The following is a 24,374-nucleotide window of genomic DNA, read 5'->3' on the forward strand; positions in this document are numbered from 1 at the left end:
AAATTCCTTTAAAAAAAAAAAAAGTAAGTAGATCTGTGGCTCAGGTGGTAAAGTACTCTCCTTGAGCAAAAGAAGCTCCAGGACAGTGTCCTTGAAATCAACTCCCAGGACTGGTACACACACACATTAAAAAAAAAAAAAAAAGAAAGAAAAGAAAAAAGGAAAGAGTATAGATTCAGAGTGTAAATGGGGATGGGAATGGTTTCAGCATGTGCCTGAATGTTCATTCATGAGTCCAAAAATTTGAGTCTCTACTATGGGTTAGGACCTGTTGCAGGCTTTGGAGCTATAGCAGTTGACCAAGCAGCAAAAATGTTCTGTGCTTCATGGATCTCTCATTCTAGCAGGGAAAGCAGATTGTAAACAGAATAAGTAAAGAACTAATATGTTAACTAGATTTTCATCATAAAACCTATGGAGAACAGTTAATGTGGATGGTTTAAATTTTAACGGGCTTCTCTGCTGTCTAGAATATAACCATATCAGCAATATTCCCTTAAATGCAGGTGCAGGGCCTGCTTCATCATTGACCTAGAGTGCATATGGATAATGGATGAGTATTATGTTCTGCAGAGCTCTGATTTGAGAGTGGGGCCAAGGAATCTGCATTTCTGCTGGCACCCAAGGTAATCAGGATGCATTCCAAAGTTGGTGTGTGGATGCTCTGAGCACCTGGGAAAGATTCCATCATTGCCAACTTTCCAGGCACTTGCTTACAACTGCATCCTACAAATTCTCTCCAGAAATTTCCATGAAGATTTTGGCAGAACACCATGTATCTGGAAAATTGAAAGGAAGGCCATGATCCAAAATTTCTTCAATCCATCTTAGAATCCAGTCTCTGTGTGAAATGCTTTTTTAATGAAGTAGAACATTCTTTTGTATCAAAGTCTTACTTCGTGACTACTCTTGCTAACAGAATGAGTAATAGTTCACTCACTTAAGTTTTAAGTTGTAGGTACTAATTAGTGAGTGGGTGACTCAACAGTTGAGTCATCTGAGGGGCTTTTAGGGATAAAATCAAACTGTAGGATAGAATAAGCAAAATACTTGTCACTCGATCAGGAAATGAAGTTATGTAATGTGTGCTTGTGCAGGAAACGTCAAGATTACTATTCAGCCCTTTTCTCCTGGTTCTACAGTGGGCATGCAAAATTAATTCAGTGGTGAATGGAAAAATGTTCCCATAAGCCTTCTTGGAACCTCAACCATTAGTATGTACTACTGGACAGCTAATGAACAGAATCCTTTTAAAATCTTATAAAATAGAAGCAAAATGAAGTGAATACAGACTAGTAAGGGAAAAAAATAAAAGTATATTGGCTTGCAAGCTTAAATAACAAGCCCTTACTGAATACTGTTACCTCAGGCATTATGTTAACTTATGTACACTACACACACACACACACACACACACACACATTCTCCTCCCCTCTGTTTCTCTCCCCTCCCCCATCCTCACAACCTAGGAAAGTAGATATTATAATCCTTATTTTACAAAAGATGTTAAAGCTGAGGATAGTTTTTATAGCTGGCAGTGAATAGTCAAGACTTGGACACAGAACATCTGACTCTACACTTTAATATACTTCAACTCATTTATTGATCAGTGATTATATACAAGTGAAGTGTAAGTTAATATTTTTGGCATAGGCAGTATCCAGTGGGCAGTTTCAGAGATCTTATGGATTTTAGTTATTCAAAGATAATTGGGCCAGGTGGCTCACACCTGTAATCCTAGCTACTCATGAGGTTGAGATTTGAGGACATGGTTCAAAGCTAGCCCAGGAAGACACTTTCATCCCCAGTTAACACATTCATGACACTTTCATCCCCAGTTAACTAGCAAAAAGCCAGAAGTGGAGCAGTAACGTAAGGGGCAGAGTGCTAGCTTTAAGCACAAAAGCTAAGGATCAGCACACTGACGCACGCACGCATGCGCGCGCGCACACACAAAGATGATGGGAGACTTCCTCACAACAAAGATGAACCAAGAAGAATGAGATATAACGTTATATAACATCTCTACGTTAACTAGAAAACTGGACAGCAGATTAAAAAAAAAAAAAACTGGCTTTGGGCACTGTGTAGCAGGCAGCTTGAACTTCAGTCTTGGAGAGAAGGAAACAATTGAGTTTAGGGTCCCACCAACTCTTCTCCGGAAGGCAGGCTCCAAACTAGCTCCAGGATGAGACCCAGCCCAAGCCTATCCAGAGATATACAGTGCTGAACTCATTGTGGGTAAAGAGCCTGGAATTTGCTGTTAAGATCTCAAAGAGAAAAGACACCTCACTCAAAGCCCTTCTCTCCCCCGCCCCCACACCCCACTCCCCTCATGTGTGGAGAGCCTTTAAGGCTTTCTTGGCCTAAGGTGTTGGTGGAATACTTATTGCACAAACTACCTGAGGCTGGGAAAAGATAGGAAACCAGTAAACAGAACAATTCCCTGGGAGGTCTGCCAGTACTTCCTGTTTCTCCAGACAGAGTGGGAAGGTGAAATACGTGGCCTTAGCTAAGGGTCTAAATTAGCCCAAAGCAAAGGCTGTTTGGAAACATCCCTAACAAAAATTTTAAAGAAAGCCTCAAAAGGATCCAACCAACTTAAAATATACCCATTAGTTGAGACTGGTAGATAAGTAATAGGTATTTCCTTCTGGAAGGTAAGGTAGAAGGGCCTGAGAAAGGTAGAACAAGAATCAGATGTTACAGGTGATCTGAAAAAAGAGGAATGCTGTTGAATTAGTACAGCAGGGAAACTGAGAGAGCTAGACTCCCCAGTTAAAGGCAGATTGACAACTACAACAGGAATGAAACCAGGAATCTGTGCACTCTTCTCTCTTCTCTTCTCTGTTCTTCTCTTCCCTCCCTCCTTTCCCCCTTTCCTTTTTTGTGCTAGTCCTTTGAACTCAGGGCCTGGTCACTGTTCCTTAGCTTCTCTCCCCATCCCCTGAGCTCAAGGCTGGTGCTCTACCAGTTGAGTGATGACTCCATTTCTAGCTCTTTTGGTGGTTAATTGGAGATAAGAGTCTCATGGACTTTTTTGTTTGGGCTGGCTTTAAACCATGATCCTCAGACCTAAGCCCCCTGAGTAATTAGGATTATAAGCATGAGCCACGAACACACGGCTTTCCTTATTGTTTTTTAAATTGTGAAAATACTGTACAGAGAGGTTACAATTACATGGGCAAGATAATGAGTACATTTCTTATCAAGCATTGTAGCCTCCTCCTTTGTTTCCCCTTCCCATCCCTTCCCATCTTTCCCCCCCTCCTTATTTCTTTTTTTAATTTTAATTTTATTGTCAAGGTGATGTACAGTGGAGTTACAGTTATGTAAGTAAGATAGTGATTACATTTCTTATATAACTTGTTACCCCACCCTCATTTGTCTCCCTCTCTCTTTCCCTCCTGTCCCAAGTTGTACAGATCATTTCCAACATATTGTCTTGTGAGTATTGCTGTTGCATAGGCTCCCCCTTTGTCCTTCTTAAACTGATGTTTACCTTGTATATCTCAGACATTTAAATTTTTGACTCAGCTATTTAGTCCATTAAAGAAAACTTTCCATTTCTCCACTGTTTTTCTGTTTTGTTGTTTGTTGATTGGTTTATCTTGAGGAGGGGGTGTCTTTCTTTTTGCGGTGCTACTGTTTGAAGCCACGCCCTGGGGAATACTAGTCAGATTTCCCCCTAGGCTCCTACCTCAGCTTCCTTCACTGTTTTCTTAGGACAGAAGAGATCTATCCCTCCCTTCCTTCCTTCCTTCCTTCCTTCCTTCCTTCCTTCCTTCCTTCCTTCCTTCCTTCCTCCCTTCCTTCCTTCCTTCCTTCCTTTCCTTCCTTCCATTATCTTTAAGTAGTTATATAAAGGGGTTTCAACTCAGTGCATCAGTTTATAAGTACAATAAAGAATCTTTTTTCATAAAAAGCATAGGCTCAAGTTGTTTTGCAAAAGCATCATATTGATTTATAATTTTAGATAACTTGCAAATAAAAATTGTTTTCCTATTTTTAAAGATTTTCAAGGTGGATTATCTTTCATTCTGTAGGTCAACTGTTAGATTTTAATATCATCATCATCATCATTATTATTATCTTTAAGTAGTACAAAGGGATTTCAATTCAACCAGTTAGATATGAGTACAATGCATCTTGATTAATGTCACCCCTAGCTTTGTTCTTCCCCATCTCTCTCAATCCAATCCATACTAACAGTATTATTATTAATATAAATAAAGGGACAATACTTATTACGATCAAATAGGAGATTTATATCTCAAACTTTCTTTCTAGAGAAAGAAAGACCTTTTTTTTGGGGGGGTGGTTTCAGTCATGGGGCCTGAACTCTGGGCCGGGTGCTGTCCCTCAGCTCTTCAGTTCAAGGCTAGTGCTCTACCACTTGAGCCACAGCGCCACTTCTGGCATTTTTCTTTTTGCTTATGTGGTGCTGAGGAATCGAACCCAGGGCCTCATGCATGCAAGGCAAGCGTTCTACCACTGAGCCACCTTCCCAGCCCAAGAAAGACCTTTTTACTAGAGAAGGCATTAGAACCAGAAAAAGTAAAGAAGGAAACTGCACAAATGGACTGAAGGTATGGTTCAAGTGCTAAAGTATCTGCCTAGCAAGAACAATGCCCTGAGTTTAAGCCCCATAAAAAGCTTAAAATGAGAAATTATATGTATGGCAGGACTTGGAAATATTAGGAAAGAGGGAATGGACATGCAAACTAATTTACTTACTTTACAAAGAGGGAATCAAGATATTAAAGTCCATAGACTAAGTGATGGTTAAGAGATATTTTAAATTACAAAGATATTCATATTAGATGGATGATGGTTTGGCACTCGGGAGAAGGTAGAGTAAACAAACCACTTTCCTCTTCTATGTCAGAAATTCAATACTATGGTTCAGAGAGGATAAAATAAAGTTGGGCATGATGGCTCATGCCTATAATCACAACCACTCAGGAAGCAGAGGCAAGGAAGCACACAAGCTCAAGGCTAGCCCAGGCAAAGGTAACAGGAGCCTGTCTCAAAAACAAAGCACAGTCAAAAGAACTGAGGATGTGGCTTGTGGCAGAGTAGTTGCCTACCATTTTCAAGACCCCGGGTTTAGTTTCTTGTGTCACATAAAGAAAGAGGGGAGGAGGAAAGGAGGATAACTTACAAGAACCCCAAACCTAAGCATAGTGATTTACCCTCCAAGAATAATCAGAGCAAGTGTTTATCTCAGAACAAACAGTTGTCTTGTGGAATAGGAGATGGAGAACCTTTTATTTTTTATTCTGTGCCATTTATTCACTTTAAACTTCATAAGCATTTATTTTTAACCTCAAAATATGTTCCTGATCATTTTTAGCTAGGTTTTTTTCCTTTGGCTGTTAATGTGTTCTGATGTGTCTGAGACTGCTGAAAATACTGGTGTGATGACAGTCTAAGCACATATATAATCCTAACAAGGGAGGTGACTAGTTTTGTTCCACCTTATCATATCTGGGGGATCAGCTTCAGCTCTGGACAATAGAATCTTAATGACCATAGAATATGAATAGGAAAAGGCATCCAGGCTGGTGAGGCTGTTTAGAGCATTCCAAATGAAGAATGGTAAGTGAGCCCCTGATGCATTGTTTGGGAAGACATAAATCAGGAGTGAGGGGAACACGATGGCCAGCTTTAGATGTATACGAGAAAGGGTATTTTGTTCTGTGTTGGCAGAAATAGAACCAATGGGAAGATACTGAAGAAAGGCAGCATTACCAAGATCTTTCTACAAACCAGAGCTGTGTAATGATGTCAATCACTGTTAAACAAAGATCTTGAGAGAAGCTTCACACTCCACCAAGTATGAGGACTGCTAAAGGACTTCTGTGCTTCCTTATAACTTTGGCTTTCTTAATTAGCTAGTGGGAATTTGTGTGTGTGCGTGCATGTGAGCATGCACACATGTACCAGTCCTGGGGTTTGAACTCAGGGCATAGGTGCTGTCCCTGAGCTTTTTTGCTCAAGGCTAGTGCTCTACCACTTGAGTCACAGCTCCACTTTCAGATTTTTTGATGCTTAATTAGAGATAATAGTCTCATGAACTTCCCTGCCCAGTTTGGCTTTAAACCAGATCCTTAGCCTCCTGAGTAGTTAGAATTATAGACGTGAACCACTGGAGCCTGGCTAGAAAGAAAATTTTAAGATGGACAGTCCACAATCATTAATGGTCAAAGGGTACCACTAATTCAACAAACACTTTAAAAAAAAGTAGCCATGGTTTCAGTGGTTTTCAGAATATAGAGATGGGTAAGTCCAAAGATACTCAAGAAAGTCGGTCTAGTAGTATACGTTTCAGTTCAAAAATGTGTCATAAGCCTTTCCCTTCTCTGGAAGCATTCAGGGGAATCATTCACAGCGACTCCTCGAGACACTGTGGTCTACAGGAGAGGCAGTTAAGTAGACATATTCCACTCATTACAGTTGCAGAGCAGAGGATGGGTTAGGGAAAGCTCACCAGGGAAGCACTGCCTGGTCCTAACTTGTGACCAACATGCTTTCACTTAAAAGCTGGGATATCTCAAATGAGTCAGAAACCTTCTCTTCCACATGATTCATAAGACTCACATACAAACCAACCAAGAGTTAGAATCTCAATTGTGCCCTAATACCATGATTCTAATCTGGTATAATTATTTTTGTCATCAAAATATTTGTTTAAAAAGTAGTCTAGGTTTGTGAAAAATGACGTTTCCCTTAGTTTTTTTTTTTTTTTTTTAACAGTATCAGTCCTAGGACTTTGCTCCTATGAGGAAAGTGCTCTTCCACTGAGCTACATCCTTAACCCAATAAGTCTATTCTTAGTTTTAATTAAGATCAATTATTTGTACAAAGGTATTTCATTTTAATATGTCCATATATATATATATATATATATATGTTATATATGCAATACATCTTGACCAGACTCACTGCTCCATTTACACTAAATGGATGTCCTTTTAAATTATGTCTTTGCCAATGTCTGGAAATCTGTTCCAGTAGTTTTTTTATTTCATGGGTTTTTATTTTTGTTATTGTTGTTTTGTGTTTGTTTTTGTTTTTGTGTGCTGGTACTGGGGCTTGAACTCAAGACCTGCATGCTGTTCCTTAGCTTTTTCACTCAAGGCTAGTGCTCTACCACTTGAGCCACAACTTTACTTCCAATTTTTTTTGTTGCTTAATTGGAGATAAGGGTCTAATGGACTTTCCTGCTCTGGTTGGCTTCAACTCATCATTCTCAGATCTCAGTCTCCTAAGAAGCTAGGATTACAGGTATGAGCTACTGATACCTGGCTACTTTATGTTTTCATGTAACATTTATTTGAAATCGTAGGCATGTTAAAATTTTTTTGCATTAAGTGGTACCAGTGGCTCAGGCCTGAAATCATAGCTATTCAGGAGGCTGAGACATGGGAGGATCTTGTTTGAAGCTAGCTGGGGCAGAGAAGTCCTCCAGATCCATCTCCAATTAATAAACAAAAACTGGTCTGAAGGTGTGGCTCAAGTGGTAGAGTGCCAACCAAATCAGTATGAGATCTGGAGTTCAAACCCCAGTATGGACAAAAAATTAATTTTTGCCTTAATCAGCATCAAACCTAAGTTATGACATTATTAAAATTGCAAGAAACATTTTTTCTAATTAATTCTAGATCACCCTTGTGGTTTTAATTTCTGTATTTCATTTTAAGAGATACCATTTCATCACATAGACTTTAGATTTTAAATTTTGTACCTTTGTTTCAAAAGGTACAGAAAATTTCAAAAAATTGATTCTAGATATAATTTTTTTAAAACTTCAAACTTTCTAATTATCATTGAGATTTGTGATGTTTTTCTCACAGTATTAAATGAAAACTATTAATAAGGAAAATATCAATAAGGAAAAACATTAACAAAGGTTGAATTTAACCACCATAATTTATATTTAATTTATGGTGCAAGAAGTTAGAACCTTCTAAAAAATTTTAACCATTTAATAAACTAATTATAGCATTTGGCTGTTTGATCCTTGATATTCAAACAATAAACATGATTCTTCAACAACAAAATAAATCCTTCTATAGACCCTAGACTTTCACCAAGACCTGCAAAGTCCTCTGGCCCCATCCCCCAGTTTTCAGGCAGCAAATGTATACTTTTTCCACTTTTTCCTATCCTTGAATAAGTAAGGTGGTCTCTATACAAAGAAGATTGTCTAAAATCATACAGCACCTAGGAAGCAGCTGGATATCAAAGGTATGCTCAGGAGTACATCTCAACTGAGATATGAAGAAATATCATTGCTACAAGCCTAGCACTATGGCACCTTGTGAAACTGCACAGCCTCAGAAATCCACTGAACTTCAGATTCACAAACTCCCTACTCAGGGTTTAGTCAAAAAGTTTCCGAGGATTTCAGAAGAGCAGCTATTGATGTTTTGCAGAAGGCAAGAGAGACCTATCTGGTTGACTTTTTTGAGGACACCAAATTAGGTATTATCCTTCTGCAATGTCATAGTTATACCACAGACATACAGCTAGCTTGCCAAAGCCGCATGTGGAGAATTACTGAAGAATCCACTGTGTTGGCAAACGTGTGTGTGTGTGTGTGTGTGTGTGTGTGTGTGTGTGTGTATGTGTGTGTGTGTGTGTGTGTGTGTGTGTGTGTGTGTGTGTGTGTGTGTGTGTGTGTGTGTGTGTGTGTGTGCTGGTACTGGGGCTTGAACTCAGGGCCTAGGCACTGTCCCTTGACAATTTTTGCTCAAGACTGGCCACAGCTCCACTTTCAGCCTATTGGTGGTTAACTGGAGATGAGATTTCTTAAGACTTGTCTGCCTGGGCTGGCTTTGAACTGTGATCCTCAGATATTAGCTTCCTGAGTAGCTAGGATTACAGGTGTGAGCTTCATGCCTTCAGCTTAAATACTTCATCCTTAAAGATATAACAATAACAACAATAATAATAATAAATAAAAAGAAAGATTTCCCACCTCTGCCTCTCCCCTCACTGTCCAGAATCTTAATATGTGATACAAGTAGAAAAATAAGGCATTAACAATTCTTCCATTCTCGTTTGTATGAGAAATTTTATTTTTATTTTTTATTTTTTGTCGGTCATGGGGCTTGAACTCTGGGCCTGGGCGCTGTCCCTCAGCTCTTCAGCTCAAGGCGAGCACTCTACCACTTGAGCTACAGCGCCACTTCCAGTTTTCTGGTGGTTTATTGGAGATAGGAGTCTCACGGTCTCTCCTGCCCAGGTTGGCTTTGAACCGTGATCCTCAGATCTCAGCCTCCTGAGTAGCTAGGATTACAGGCGTGAGCCACCAGCACCCGGCTATATGAGAAATTTTAATACATACGCAAACATGCAAAGCGTTAGTACAAGTCAGAATGTTTCTGTGAACAAGGTTAAAGAGTTCAACTCTTTTAAGTAAAACTTAAACTTTTTCTGGACAATGTCCACATTTAGATTTTTTAAATCAAAATTTAAATTTTATTTCACTTGCAGCACTGGGGGCCAACTCCAGGACTTCATGCATGTTCTGCTGCTGAGCTGCATTCCCAGCTCATTAAGAAGTTTTTAAATTTTATTTATTTTTGTCAGTGCTCGAGATTGATTCAAGGGTCTTGTACATGCTAGACAAGTGCTCTTCCACTGAGCTATAATTCAGCTGGTTTAAAAAAAATTTTTTTTTTGCCAAGTGCCAGTGGCTCACACCTATAATCCTTGCTCCTCAGGATTCTGAGATCTGAGGATCACAGTTCCAAACCAGGCCTGGCAGTAAGGTCCTTGAGACTCTTATTGCCAATTAACTATCAGAAAACCATAAGTGGTATGGTGTTTCAAACTGATAGAACACTGGTCTTGAGCTAAAAAGCTCAGGGATAGTGTCAGGCCCTCAGTTCAAGCCCCATAACCAACAAAAAAAGTTACTTTTTTACTGACAGTCAAATTGAAATTATTACTTTAATTTGTTTAGGAAAATTCGAATTGCATATGACTTTCTCATGCATCATGATCAGCACTATAAGCTTTTCTAGGTTATATTATTACAGTTTATTAAACTAATTTCATATTTTATAAAATTTCACATCTTGACTGGGAGAGAATGAGGGAACAGAAGACACTGAATGAAAAGAGACGTACTCATTACTTAACTAGTGTAAGTTTAATCCCTCTGTATATCACCTCTATAATAACAATAGAGTAAATTAATTGAAAAAAAAAGATGTGAAAGAAGAAGGGAACCAATTAAGGAAGAAACAGGAGCGCTTCAAGGGGAGGGGTAAGAGAGTAACTGGGGACACTGTTATACATGTGTGTGAAGATGTCACAATGAAAACCATTATTTTAAATAATAGTAATAAATTCACAGTAATAACAATAATAACAGTAATGGATTTCTTTGTTGTTTTTTTAATCAGTGTTTAAATTGAAGGACATTTAGTCTGACTACTGTATTACATGACATGTTGGTTTTCCTGGAGGCTCAGAAATGTTCAGATTACCTATATTACAGTTTTATTTGCAATTGGAGAGTAGCCAAACCCAAAACCAAACAAACAAAAAACCCTGAAGGATGACACTGCCTTCCACCCCTTCAATTTCATGTGTATGTTATCCTCTTGAAATGATTTACGCACCTTTGAGACAGGGAATAAATAGCTACTTTGTAGAGTTCTAATTAGAAAAAAGTGTTCGTTTTTGTGTCTGGCACTTACTAAGAGCTTAAGAAAGGTGATAATATGTTGTTGTTGTTTTTAGCATACAGAAAGATCTACTATAATCAGTCCTTAGGAAGTGAGGCAAGATGACTGCAAATTCAAGGTTAGCCTGGGCTACATAGTGGGTTATAGCAATACCTTAGGCATGAATTTAGCATGAGTTCAATAAGACATGAATTAGGTAAGGTCACCAACCATAAGTTGATAAGGTGAACCATCACAGGGTAAATCATTCTTCTAGAAAAAGGAATTCCTTCTAGGATACCTATCTACATTATGTACTATTTCTTGAGCCTAGTTCAAATTTGGTTTCCTCCTTGAAGTCTTACACTTACCCCCAGATTGCACAGCTTGAGCGTATCTTGTGACATTTCATTTTTTTTTTGTCTACACAAAAGGAAGGGAGGGAAAGAGAAAGAGAAAAGGAAAGGAAGGGAAGGGATGGGAGGAAAGAAGAGAGGAAAAAGAGTATCATCAGTCAACCAATGACTGACTGCCGTATTGGATGACCATTGTGTAGCATATTATGGATGATTAGTAAATGAATATTTCCCAGGGCAAACTTTAAGAAAATAATCTTTTCTTTTTTCTTCCTTCCTTCCTTCCTTCCTTCCTTCCTTCCTTCCTTTCTTTCTTTCTTGCTCTCTCTTTCTTTCTCTCTTTCTCTTTCTTTTTTTTTTTGTAGTAAACTACCATGGCTGCTGGAGTCTTGTCTCAGAACGAACACCCATATTCCACTTTGGTAAATCCCAGTGGGTATGCTGAAAACCTGGAAGGTACTGTCTCTTTAACATACTTTTTTGGGGTCTTTTTATACAACTAATATTTAATAAAAGTAACCTTGCGAATGAATGAGAAAGAAAAGGCTCTTATTTATTTCATGATTCTAGATCCAGATATTATTTAAGTCCTTTTGTTTATTTCCTCTTTACCATTTTGGCCTGTTATAATTTCTTTTCAAAACCCTGAATAATGATCTTGGCCTTTTAAAAAGGAGTCTTGCAAACAATGTTTGTCTCCTGCATTATTATTTTAGACTCAGATTATGCATTAGCTCCTATCATCAAACGCCTACTTGTGAATCAACCATTCATTTCTTTCTCTTTTCGTTTCTTGTAAGTGTCACTTATGAAGCATATTCAGAAGCACTCAAGCCTTGTTCTCTCATTGCTTCTTTTCTCCCATTTTCCCCTTCCCACACTGTGGATTTTTTTTGATACACAGGCTCCAGGAAAGTGGCAAAGTCCTGCTTTCATTTTTTTCCCCTCACTGTTGAAATTCAGAGCGGGGAGATGACTTGATTCCTCTTTGTCCACATTGGATATGTCATTCTGCTTTCTATACCGTGGCAAAATGCCTGAAAGAAATCACTTGTAAGAAAGACAAGTTTATCTAGCTAGTGGTTTCAGAAGTTTCAGTCCATGGACACCTAGGCCTATGGCTTTGGACTTGTGGGGAGATAGAACATATGGCAGAAACATGTAAGAGAGTCAACTTCTCACTTCATGGTGGCAAGGAAGCAAAGGAGGCTAAGTGGAAGGATGGACATGGGAGGAGAAAAGAAAAGGAAGAAAAGAAAAGAGGAAAGAGAAAGAAGAGAAGGGAAGAGAGAAAGAATGAGAAGGAAGGAGCCAGGGTCTCATTATAACCATCTAGGGCACACCTCCAATGTTATCACGTCCTTCCATTAGATCTCACCTCTTACAGGTTTCATGACCTCCCAATAGCACCACAGCTGGTGTCCAAACCTTCAACAAGTGCTTATGGGTCATTTAAGACCCAAACCATAACATTAGTCATGCTGTCATCACCAATGTTAGCCAGAAGAGATACTGAGTAAATTTTTTTTTTGCATTGCAATGCTTATTGCTATATTTCTATCTTCTCATTCTGGGTTTTGCACAAGTTCACTTTAGTGTTACTGAAGAAGCTTTGCAGGAATTCTCCTACAAATATGGATTAGATGATGGAAAAATTGAGAAGGAAAAATCTAACTAAAGATACTGTAGTTCAATGCTTGCTGAGAACAATTGTGGTCTTTTTGGAGTCAGGCCATTCCACCAGGGGGCACTGTCTTTCACCAAGAAAGCCAGTGTTTCCACTTGTGATCTTGGCTAAATTCTGAATTCTTGCAGCTCCTCCTTCATCTGTGTGATATGTCTGACTCTAGAAGCAGTAGGCACTAATACTACTGGTAACTGCCATTTGTGGATAACTTCCATGTGTCGGATTTACCATTAGTTTCTTCAGTTTTAGAAAGAAGTACTCTAAAACAAATGCAGCAATGTTGTACACTCACTGTTTTCCTTGTAAACTATTTCTTCCCACAGGTGTAATAACTGTCAAGCCTTTTTCCTTATTCCTTATTCTATTAGGATTTTACATAATTCCATTGATTAACATCCAGGTTTTTGTGTGCATCAGTAGTACATTTCTTTTTACTGATGAGCCATATCATAATGTGTTTTATGCATGCACTCATTGAAGGGTTCCTGGGTTGTTTCTAGTTTGGAGCTATTATGAATAAAGATTACTTTAAACATTTACCTGCAAGGGGTTCACACTTGTAATCCTAGAAACTCAGGAGGTGGTGATCGGGAGCATCACCTCAAGGCTAGTCTGAGCAAAAATGTTTATGCACAACAGGAAAAAAAAAAAGTCACAATGGTGTACCTGTCAATCCCAGGTATGGCAGAAAGCATAAACAGGGAGACTGTGGTCCAGGCTGATCTGGGAAAAAGAAAGAACCTATCTCAAAAATAATGAAACCAAAAAGAGTTGGAGGCATGACAGGCAGAAAAACACCTGCTGGCAAGCACAAAGCCCTAAGTTCAAACCCCAGTATAGTAATAAATAAATGAATAAATACTGCATCCTAGATCACATTGCACTTTAATCTTCATGAAACTACTAAACTATTCTCTGTACCATTGTGCATTGCCACTAGTGATGTATGAGTGAAAAAGTTCTCTGCATTCTCATCAGCATTAGGTGTCATTATTTTAATAAGTCAAGCAGGGTATAATGACATCTCTTAGTAGGTTTTTTTGTTGGTGGTCTTTGTGGTGGTTTGTTTTGTTTTGTTTTTGCAGTGCTGGTGATCAAACCCAAGGCTTCATACATGCTGTGCAAGTACTCTACATCCTGACCGACATCCTCAGCCTTTCTTGTGGTTTTAATTGATACTTCCCTAATGAAAATTATATTCAGCTTTGCCCTTGTTAAGAATATAGGAGAACTAATTCAGCATGGCTTGCTATCACTCACTATTTCTTCCCCATTTTTAATTTCCTTGATTCATGATCTTATGCTTATCCTTCCAATGCTTACTTTGTGTCCATTATGCTCTTATTTTTTATAAGAACTTAGATTAGAACTTAGATTATTTCCTGTTCTCTAATATAAACATCAAATGGTAGAAATTTTTCATAATTGCTTTTATAATTTCCCATATATTTTGATGTGTTGTAATCTCCTTTTGATTAATTTCAATGTGTTTTATAATTTCCTTTAGGCTTCCCCTTAAAATCATGAATTATTTATAAGTTTAATACTTAATTTCTAAGTCTTTGGAGATTTTTTTCTGTTGTCTTTCTGTTAACTATTTCTAGTTTGACTCCATAATGATCAGAGAATATTGTAAGATCCTATTATTATTATTTGTGTGTGCGTGTGCACGCTGGCCTCGGGCTTGAACTCAGAAACTGGGTGTTGCCCCTGAGATTTTGTGTTCAAGATTAGCACAGTACCACTTGAACCACAGCTCCAGTTCTGGCTTTTTGGGGGGTATTTAGAGATTAAGAGTCTCATGGACTTTTTTGCTTCAAACCATGATCTTGAGATCTCAGCCTTCTGAGTAGCTAGGATTACAGATGTAAGCCACTGGCACTAGGCCCCAGTTCTTTTAAAAAGAAATGCCAAAACACATTATAATTCAAGTTGTCATTGAGTAATTTTAATATATTGTGTATCTGTTGGGTTTTTTTCTTCTCATTTAAGTCATAGTTCTTGGTGTAATCAACAATTTCAGCCGTATTCTGGACATTTTAGACCATTTTATTCTCATCTCACAGGCAATATAGTTCAGGATGCAAGCCAGAGGTATTCTCAGCTTTTCACTCAACCTTACCATGACAACAGAAACAGAGGACTTATTACCTCCACCTTGCTTCATTGCACATGAGTGCAGTGGAATTTCAGCTCTCAAACAGCTTTGTTGACAGTGAATAATAGTGAAAGTGGGGCACTGCCTTCCAATGTCATATTGCCTTTGAGTGGAGGTGTAAGATCAGCTCCCTGGGGCAGGGGGATAGCAAACAGATGATCCAGGCCCCACTGCTGTTTGGGAGAGGGGAAGTAAAAGGTGACTCATAACTACTTTGTTGCTGTAAGTTATGGTTGAAACCTAGTTCCCTGATGAGTCCTGTGGCACAGAGTAAGTGTAGTGTTAGTGCCCACTGTCTGATCTCCTACCACCTCTTTTCTCCCAGTGGATAAATACCAGTCACAGCTGGGAGCTCAGCTGCCCCATTTACCCATTGGCAACAAGAGTGAATGTTGATCCTCCTGCTTCGCACTGTCTCCTCCTGCCTCATTGAGAGCAGAGGCAGACAAGGGTAGGGAGACTCAGCCCCCCACTGATACAGGGGAGAGACTGAGTGCCAGCTAGCCCTGCTTCATTTCTTTAGTCTTGTTGCTTGCTGCCAATTAGATGTAGAAGTTTGTTCCTCTGCTGGGCCTCACTAAGACAGAAGTTTGAGGAAACTAGAGTATTCACTAGCCCCAGTATATATTACCTAGCTCAGATCTCTCAATGCTAAGAGGGGGATAAATGTTCAGCTCCTAACTGAGCCACTGGCATGGAGGCAGATGTTGAGCCTAGTGTTAACTGGCTGTGATTCTAACTCCCCTATTGAGACTTGTCAATCAAATGACTTAAATTTACATTTCTCAATGATTAATGGTATTTGGTATCTTTTTATGTGCTTATCGTGTCACCCCTGTCTTCTGTGGTACCTGGGTCTTAAGCTTTGCTCAGGTTTTTCACTTATGGCTGGTGATATACCACTTGAGCCATGCTTCCAGTCTGGCTTTTTTTGCTGATTAATTGAAACAGTTGCATGGATTTTTCTGCCTGGTCTGGCTTCAAACTGCGATCCTCAGATCTCACTCCCCTGAGTAGCTAGGATTACAAGTATGAGACATAAGCACCTAGCTCATTTGTATATCTTTTTGGGGAAAACATCTATTCAAATCCTTTGACCATTTTAAAATTGGATTATTCATATATTTATTATTGAGTTGAAAAGTTCCTCATCTACTCTCAACACTGGTTTATAATATTAACCTTTTTCTGTACTCTTCTGATTTTGTTGATTTGTTCATGGGATTGTTGAGTTACCTTGTGTAATTTCCTTTTAGTATAATTTCTACTTCTACCACTTCCTTTGTAATTTGTTATGTAGATCATGTTTCTATATATTGTATATCCACCAACAGAATAACAAAGCATCCTACAGAATTGAAGAAATTATTTGCAAATCATATATCTAATAAGGGATTAATATCTAGACTATATAACAACAAAAACCAGAAAAAATTCAAAACTGAACAGTGGACTCAAATAGACATTTCTCTATAAAAATCTACAAAATAAGCACATGAAAATATGCTCACCATTATCTAATTAGAGAAATGGAAATCAAATATAAGAGATCCTAGCCTCATTTGAAGGAATTGTGAGTGGGAGGATCACTCTTCAAAGACAGCCCCGGCAAAAACACAACTCTATTTGATGCATAAACTGAAGCAGAAAGGACTAAAGATGTGACTCAAGTGATAGGGTACTTGCCTAGCAAGCATGAAGTCATCCCTGAGTTCATATCACAGCATTGAGGGGGTGGGTAAGATACCACTGCGTACTCAGAACTATTCATATATACTTGTATATTCAAATGAATAAGCTGGGCACCAGTGGCTCACCCCTACAGTCTTAATTACTTAGGGACTGAAATCTGAGGATCACAGTTCTAAACCAGCCCAGGCAGGAAAATCTGCGAGACTCTTACCTCAAGTTACCCACTAGAAAATTGGAAAGGGGAGCTGTGGCTCAAAGTGGTAGAGTACTAGCTTTGGCAAAAAAGATCAGGGACTAGGGGCTGGGAAAGTGGCTCAGTGCTTGCCTTGCATCCATGAGGCCCTGGGTTCAATTCCTCAGCACCACATAAGCAGAAAAAGCCAGAAGTGGCACTGTGGCTCAAGTGGTAGAGCACTAGCCTTGAGCTGAAGAGCTGAGGGACAGCGCTCAGACCCAGATTCAGGCCCATGACTGACAAAAAAAAAAAAAAAGAGATCAGGGATTGTGCCCAGGCCCTGGGTTCAAACCCCATGACAAACAAGAACCAAAAACCACACCAGAAAAATCAATGTCTTGACACAAATTTGGAGAAATGAGATAAGTATTGTTGGTGAGAATGTAAAATGGTGCAGCTGTGTGGAAAATAGCATGGCAGTTCCTTAAACTATAAAAGTGAAACTGCCACAGGATCTGGCAATTTTACTTCTAGCTGTAAACTCAAAAGAATTGAAAGCAAAAACTGAAATAGACATTTTCATCCCCTCATTTATTGTGGCATTATATCATAAAAGCCAAAAAGTAGAAGCAAGTTCATTGTCAGTCATTAGATAAATGATAGAATATGGCATATGTGTATAAAGGAATGTTATTCAGCCTCTAGCAGGAAGGAAATTCTGATACTTGCTGCAACTGGAATGAGCCTGGAGGACATTGTGTCAAGTGAAATGAGATGGCCACTAAAGGACAAATACCATAGGATTCATTTTATGTAAGATACCTAGAGGCAGTTGATGAAGTCAAAAGTTCGATATCATGAACTAGATGAAGGAGAGATTGGGGAGTTATTTAATAGATAGAGTTTCAGTTTGGGAAGATGAAAAGAATTCTGGAGATGAATCATGGTGATGGTTGCTGCACATTCTATGAATGTACTTAATATCAAATAACTATTAACTTTATGATATATTTTTTTGGGGAGGCGGACGGGGTCTGGTCGTGGGGCCTGAACTCTGGGCCTGGGTGCTATCCCTCAGCTCTTCAGCCCAAGGCTAGCACTCTACCACTTGAGCCACAGCACCACTGTGGCTTTTTTCTTTTTTTGCTTATGTGGTGCTGAGGAATTGAACCCAAGGCCTCAGGCATGCAAGGCAAGCGCTCTACCATTGAGCCACCTTCCCAGGCCCTATGATATATATTTTTTACAGTCAACAAAAATCAAAGCAGGTAGGAGAGAAACTTATTCTTCCCCCTTCCTTCCCTGAACAACTCTGTGTGGGGACAGTCAAAGTCAATATTAACACCAGGGTTTGGGGTGAGGCTGAGATGCTGATGCCACAAAAGTGAAGGAGGAAGCCATATGCAGAGGAATCCCAGCACTGGTGAAGCCTGAGCAAGAGCGTAAAAACGTGGGAGCCATCAAGGCTTAGTCAGGGTAGTGGGACTTCTTTGTGGCAGGGTGGGCCTGCATGGGATATTATACTATATGGCAAGATGAGAAGGGCATCCACATGAGTAGGCAGCAACAGAGGCCTGACTTAGTGTTAAGTCCAAATGCAGTAAGGGAGATACCCACATAGAAGAGCAGCAGCAGTAATAAGAATAGGTTATATGCAGGGGATTGGTCAGATAAACAAATGCTTAAGTAAATTCCTTCATTCATTAGCCATTCTTCTTAGTGAGTTGTATGATTGTAGAAAGGAAGAAAATTAAAAAAGTACTTTGTAAAATTGGGTTAGAATTATTAGTATCAGGATGAACTATTAGTTTGCTGTATATATATGTATATATACACACATATATACAGAAATATAGATACAAGTGTGTAGTAGGCATATGTGTCTCTATATAAACATGTATTTTTCAGTTCCTTCCACCAAGAAGGCCTAGTGGAAATACACCCTGATAGCCACAAGCACACCTAACAAACAGCATTGGTTTCTAAATACCATTCTTTATTAATAAATGCCAAGGCTTCTTGGCTCTAATTATGTATAACAGAAATATTCAAATTGATATACCTTCTGTAAGATAATTTCAGAAGTTTCAAAGGTGAGAAAATATTGAAGAACTTGTCCCAGAGTAAAATAAATAAAAGAAACGGGACCAGAAAAAATTTATATGTGATCAGAGCTGGACCCTTCAGCTGTCAGAGCTGGACCCTTCAGCTGTAGGAATACCGCTGGGGTAATCGCTGAACATTCAGTGAATTTGAGGGCAAGTTGTTATGTATCAATCATAATTTTCTGGTCTGGAAAAAATTGTGAAGAATGTCTTTGTGAAAACAATGGAGCATCATGTTTGCAACTTACTATCAAATAGTTCAAGAAATAGTCTTTATACTATATTTGTAACTTTTCTCCAAGTTTAAGATCTATCCAAAGCAAAAGCAAATCTTCTCAAACATATTCAAAAAGTCACTCTTGGGCATCTACCCAGAACATTACGAGTCAGGATATGGTAAAGACACACTTGGACATCCATGTTCATTGCTGCAGTATTCACAATAGCCAAGTTATAGAAACAGCCCAGATCCCCTACCATAGATGAGAGGTACCTATGTGGTACCTATATACAATGGAATAATACTATCATTTGCAAGGAAACAGATGAACCTAGAAAAAATTATGTTAAGTGAAGTAAGCCAAGCTCAGAGAGACGAAAGGCACATGTTTCTCTCCTATGTGGAAGCTAGATTAGAAATATAACTGGACACAGATAACCTATACAGGATTGTAGGCATCCACACACAGATTAAAAGAGGATGCCATTAGGGAAAGAACTCAAAGGTATAACTTCTCTGAACATATAAAATTTATTGAAATGAAATGGAAACATGGGTATGTTTGGGAGGGGGGTTGTCATTGATACTGGTGGTGTTTGCTTTTGCTTTTGGGTATTTTTTCCTTTATAGAGGGAGCAAAAGGGAGGCCCAGAAAGGAAGGGAGGAAGGGTGAACAAATATAATCATGCTATTCAGTATGTGGAAAATGAACTGGGTAACTTGTGGGAAGAGGGTGAAACTGGAGGAAAGCGAAAGAAGGGATGATATTGTCCAATAAATGAAATGTACTCATTACCTGACTTCTGAAATGATAACCCCCTAATAACAATAACATATTTTTAACATTAAAAAATTAAAACTCAAGTGTTCAACTATGTTGTATGCTGATCAATCAAATAAGAAGAGAACTATAAAGAGTTAAATGGACACTAGAGGCTTTAGCAAAAGCAGTGGTCAGTGGACACTAGAGGCAAAGGCCAGAGCTGACCAGGCTAAGGATGGGACAGGTGACAGAGATGTATAGCAGTTGTCCAATTTTTTGTTTGTTTGTTTTAATAGAGGTTTAATGGAGCTGGGAATGTGGCTTAGTGGTAGGGTGCTTGCCTAGCATGCATGAAGCCCACATAAACAGAAAAAGGCAGAAGTGGCACTGTGACTCAAGCTGTAGAGTGCTAGCCTTGAGCAAAAGAAGCTCAGGGACAGTGCCCAGACCCTAGGTCTGACAAAAATAAATAAATAAATATTAGATGTTTAACTGTGACAAGGAGAGAAGAAAGACCTTCAGAAGAATAATTATGGTGAGAAACTAGGAACATTTGAGCAATGTAAGATTTAGTCCTAATAAAGGAAGCCTTAGAAAATGTGTCTTCAAATTTGCAAGTCAAAGAAATACTTTTTTTTTTTTTTTGCACTGGGGCTGGTAGGAGGGAAGATTAGAACCAATGTGTGGAGAAATGGATTTTGACTCAACATTAGGAAACATTTTGAGCTGTCATCTAACAGCTGAACATCTAATTACCTTATAAGAAGTGAGCACTCACTCACAAAGACAGAGAACACAAGGCTAGAAAGTCAACTTCAGAGAATTTCCCAAAGTGACTCGTGTATAGATGTAAGAATGCAAATAGATGAAGCTCCATCTCTCACAGATGCTGTTGTTTGAGTTTGTTGGAAGAGAAAAGAATGGGCCTTGCTGAAATCTGAAATACAGGAAGAAATGACCCGTTCTTAGCATTCCAGATCTGCTTGGGCTATTCGGTGTTTGAACTACCTACTCATAGAAATGAAAAGAAGAAAACCTGAGTGCTCACTGGTACTGTTCAATGGGCGTGGTGGGTTTTTTATGTTTTTTTGTTTGTTTGTTTGTTTTGTTTTGTTTTTGTCGGTCGTGGGGCTTGAACTCTGGGCTTGGGCGCTGTCCCTGTGCTCTTCAGCTCAAGGAGCATGCTCTACTGCTTGAGACACAGCACCACTTCTGGTTTTCTAGTGGTTTATTAGAAATAAGAGTCTCACAGACTTTCCTTCCCGGGCTGGCTTTGAACCGTGATCCTCAGATCTCAGCCTCCTGAGTAGCTAGGATTACAGGCATGAGCCACTGGCGCCTGGCTGGCTTGGTGTTTTTATTCTCTTTATCCAGAGTGTGACCATTTTGTATTTCCAGTGACCCATATCTTATTTTGCCCTTTAAATAGTCTGCTGGCTCTCTTGCCTGCCTGCCTGCAAACAGGTCAGTGGCCACAAAGGTGCTTGGTTCTAGAGACTTCAGCTAGCACCCACCATCTTTTTTTTTGGGGGGGGGTCCGGTTATGGTGCCTGAACTTTGGGCCTGGGCGCTGTCCCTCAGCTCTTCAGCTCAAGGCTAGCACTCTACTACTTGAGCCATAGCACCACTTCCAGCTTTTTTCTTTTTGCTTATGTGGTGCTGAGGAATCGAACCCAGGGCCTCATGCATGCAAGACAAGTGCTCTACCACTGAGCCACCTTCCCAGCCCCTCACCCACCATCTTTATGCTGCTTACACAGTGGTGATTTTAGTAGCTCAGAGATTCAGGACTGATTGTGTGCATTACCTTTTCTATTACTTTCCTACTTTCTCTTGAGCATGTTTTCTTTCCCCTAGTGATAGCATATTTGGAAGTAGGGAGAAGAATAAGACAGGAACTTAACTTTTGGTGCCCTATGATTTTATACTCATGAAATGAAGACGATGAAACTTTTTTTCCTATGTACTTATTTATAAAAATGCATTTGCCAGAGAAGGAAAAAATAGATCTGTTGTTAGCAGGTAAATGAAAAAATAACAGTAGCCTTGGTTCTTGTGACCTGCTAATAAATCCTAACTGTGAAAGAGGAATAAGGGCAGAAGAATGGGTAGGTCTATGGCAGTGAACTGCTCTAAAGATTCTGTGGCCATCAAAGTAAAATGTTTCCATGTTATGTAAGACATGACATGGAAATAAAAATAGCCTTATTATTTCCGTTTATCTAAAAATATGGCTTCTATTTTTTTCTACTTTTGACTTTTAGCTAAAAATACTGTGCATAATGAGTCTGAATAATTAGTCCTAAGAATTGATCATTCATCTTATGTTTATTTTTAAATTGATTTTTTTGGAATAAATATAATTTCTTATAGAAAGAAAGTAAGCTTGATGGCAGCATATATGAAATCTAGTATGCAGTTGTAACTAAAATGATCCGCAAAATTAAAAGAAAACTTTATCCTGAAGAGAATACAAAAGATTAGTTGAGTATAAGTATCAAATCTTCTAACTACTTTATCCTGAAGAGAATACAAAAGATTAGTTGAGTATAAGTATCAAATCTTCTAACTAAGAACTAGAAATTCCTTTTAAGTTGTTTGCATGATTGTTTTGGGACAATGTGCTATGAATTCATTTTCAGTCACAGCACAGTGCAGCACAACCCTCCACCTCATCAGAATAGCAACCCTCCACTCATCAGAATAGCATAAAACAGCATTAATATGAGGAGAATGGACACAAGACTTGGATCTGCCTTTGTGCGCACCTCCTATGCTCCAGCAATATGGCTGCCTTTACCATTTTTGCCCTCTGATGAGGTGGAGGATGGTGCTGCACTGTGCAGTGCTGAGTGACTGAAAATTTTCCTTCTTTCTGCCTCACATACTTGGTTTTAAAAACATGTAAAGATTCATCTAGGTCAGGCGCTGGTGGCTCATGCCTGTAATTCTAACTACTCAGGAAGCTGAGATCTGAAGATCACAATCCAAAGCCAGCCTAGGCAGAAAAGTCTGTGAGACTTAATCTCCAATAAACTACTCAGAAAAGGCCAAAGTGGTGCTGTGGTTCAAGTGGTAGAGCTCTAGCCTTGAGCAAAAGAAGCCCAGGGATGGCGCCCAGGCCCTAAATTCTAGCCCCATAACCAGCTCTGCCCCCCCCCGCCCCACAAAAAAAATACAACTAATAAACGTATGAACTATAAACATTGTTTGCTCACCAGTCATATATTCATTTCCAGGAATTTACTTAAGGAGAAATACAGAAATTAAAAACTAACAGGTGCCAATGGCTATAATCCCAGCTGAGATCTGAGTATCATGGTTCGAAACCAGCCTAGGCAGGAAAGATTGTTAACCACCAAAAAAAAAACTTATGTTGAGCTGTGGCTCAAGCGATATTGTTAGCCTTGAGAGGAAAAAAGCTGAAGGACAGTACACAGACCCTGAGTGTAAGCTCCAATACTGGGGCTTGTCAAAAAAAAAAAAAAAAAAAAAAAAAAGCATCAATCCTGGAAAGTTTACAGCCTTATTTCTAAATAAAAATCACTTACCATAGCCTAAACACCCAACAACTAAAGACTGAGTGAACAGTGATGCACCAAATGAATATATCTTAATCATTGTGCTTCGTTTAAGTGAAAATAATGAAAAGACAAAAACAGAATGAGAAAAATTCCTATACTAACCATAAAAGGGAGGAAAAATGTATTTACTTTGTGAGTTACAAACATGAAGAAAATCCATAAGTATTTGGACACAACACACAATTTGGTGTATGGTATATTAGGGACTGAAAGAATGCCTCTAAATGGGCATAAGGTCCACTTTCTGTGGCATAACTAAAACTTATTTTAAAAACTGGATTGACTATGAATTAGGCATTTTACCAGGACAGAGTCTGGAGCATCCTTCAGACAAGTAGGGAAGGGAAAGCTCATGTGCCTGCCTCCCAGAGGCGGGCACCGTTCCACCTCATTTGCCAGATGGATGCAGGATGTATTCCTAACATCCTGTTGTGAGCAAGCTGAGTAAATGTGCCAAGAGGGCTGCTTTGCCTGGCAGATTCCTGTTTACTCTGGGGTGCACTTCCTTAGTCCCTGACACAAGATCACTGACCGTGTAGTAACCTGGACAGCTCAGGTGTTATGTATTCATTTGAGATCAGGTCAGCCAGTTTTCAGGATTTCTCCCTCTCTCCCTCCCTCCCTCCCTCCCTCCCTCCCTCCCTCCCTCCCTCCCTCCCTCCCTCCCTCCCTCCCTCCCTCCCTTCCTTCCTTCCTTCTTTCCTTCTTTCCTTCCTTCCTTCCTTCCTTCCTTCCTTCCTTCCTTCCTTCCTTCCTTCCTTCCTTCCTTTCTTCCTTTCTTTTTGTTGTTGTTGGTGGTGGTGATGGTCATGGGACTTGAACTCAGGGCTCGGGCGCTGTCCCTGAACTCTTTTGACCAAGGCTAGCGCTCTACCACTTTGAGCCAAAGATTCACTTCCTGTTTTCCAGTGGTTAATTGGAGATGAGTCTCACAGACTTTTCTGCCCAG

General features: G+C 39.3%; 1 protein-coding gene across 3 annotated transcripts in view; it reads left to right on the forward strand.

The window, feature by feature from the left end:
- Positions 1-24,374, forward strand: part of Ptpdc1 (protein tyrosine phosphatase domain containing 1) — a 71,562-nt gene that overhangs the window by 24,258 nt on the left and 22,930 nt on the right. Inside the window, exons 2-3 of one of the 3 annotated variants that reach the window (XM_070033316.1) lie at positions 5,713-5,839; positions 11,407-11,497. The exons of 1 other annotated variant lie outside the window; for it this stretch is intronic. In XM_070033316.1, the coding sequence (XP_069889417.1) occupies positions 11,416-11,497 (82 nt within the window). In that variant the 5' untranslated portion in view covers positions 5,713-5,839; positions 11,407-11,415. The remainder of the gene's footprint in view (positions 1-5,712; positions 5,840-11,406; positions 11,498-24,374) is intronic. One more of the 3 variants, XM_070033315.1, reaches the window with a different exon arrangement.

Source organism: Dipodomys merriami, unplaced genomic scaffold, assembly GCF_024711535.1.
Source record: "Dipodomys merriami isolate MVZ:Mamm:240054 unplaced genomic scaffold, mDipMer1.0.p SCAF_22, whole genome shotgun sequence".
Classification (NCBI taxonomy): Eukaryota; Metazoa; Chordata; class Mammalia; order Rodentia; family Heteromyidae; genus Dipodomys; species Dipodomys merriami.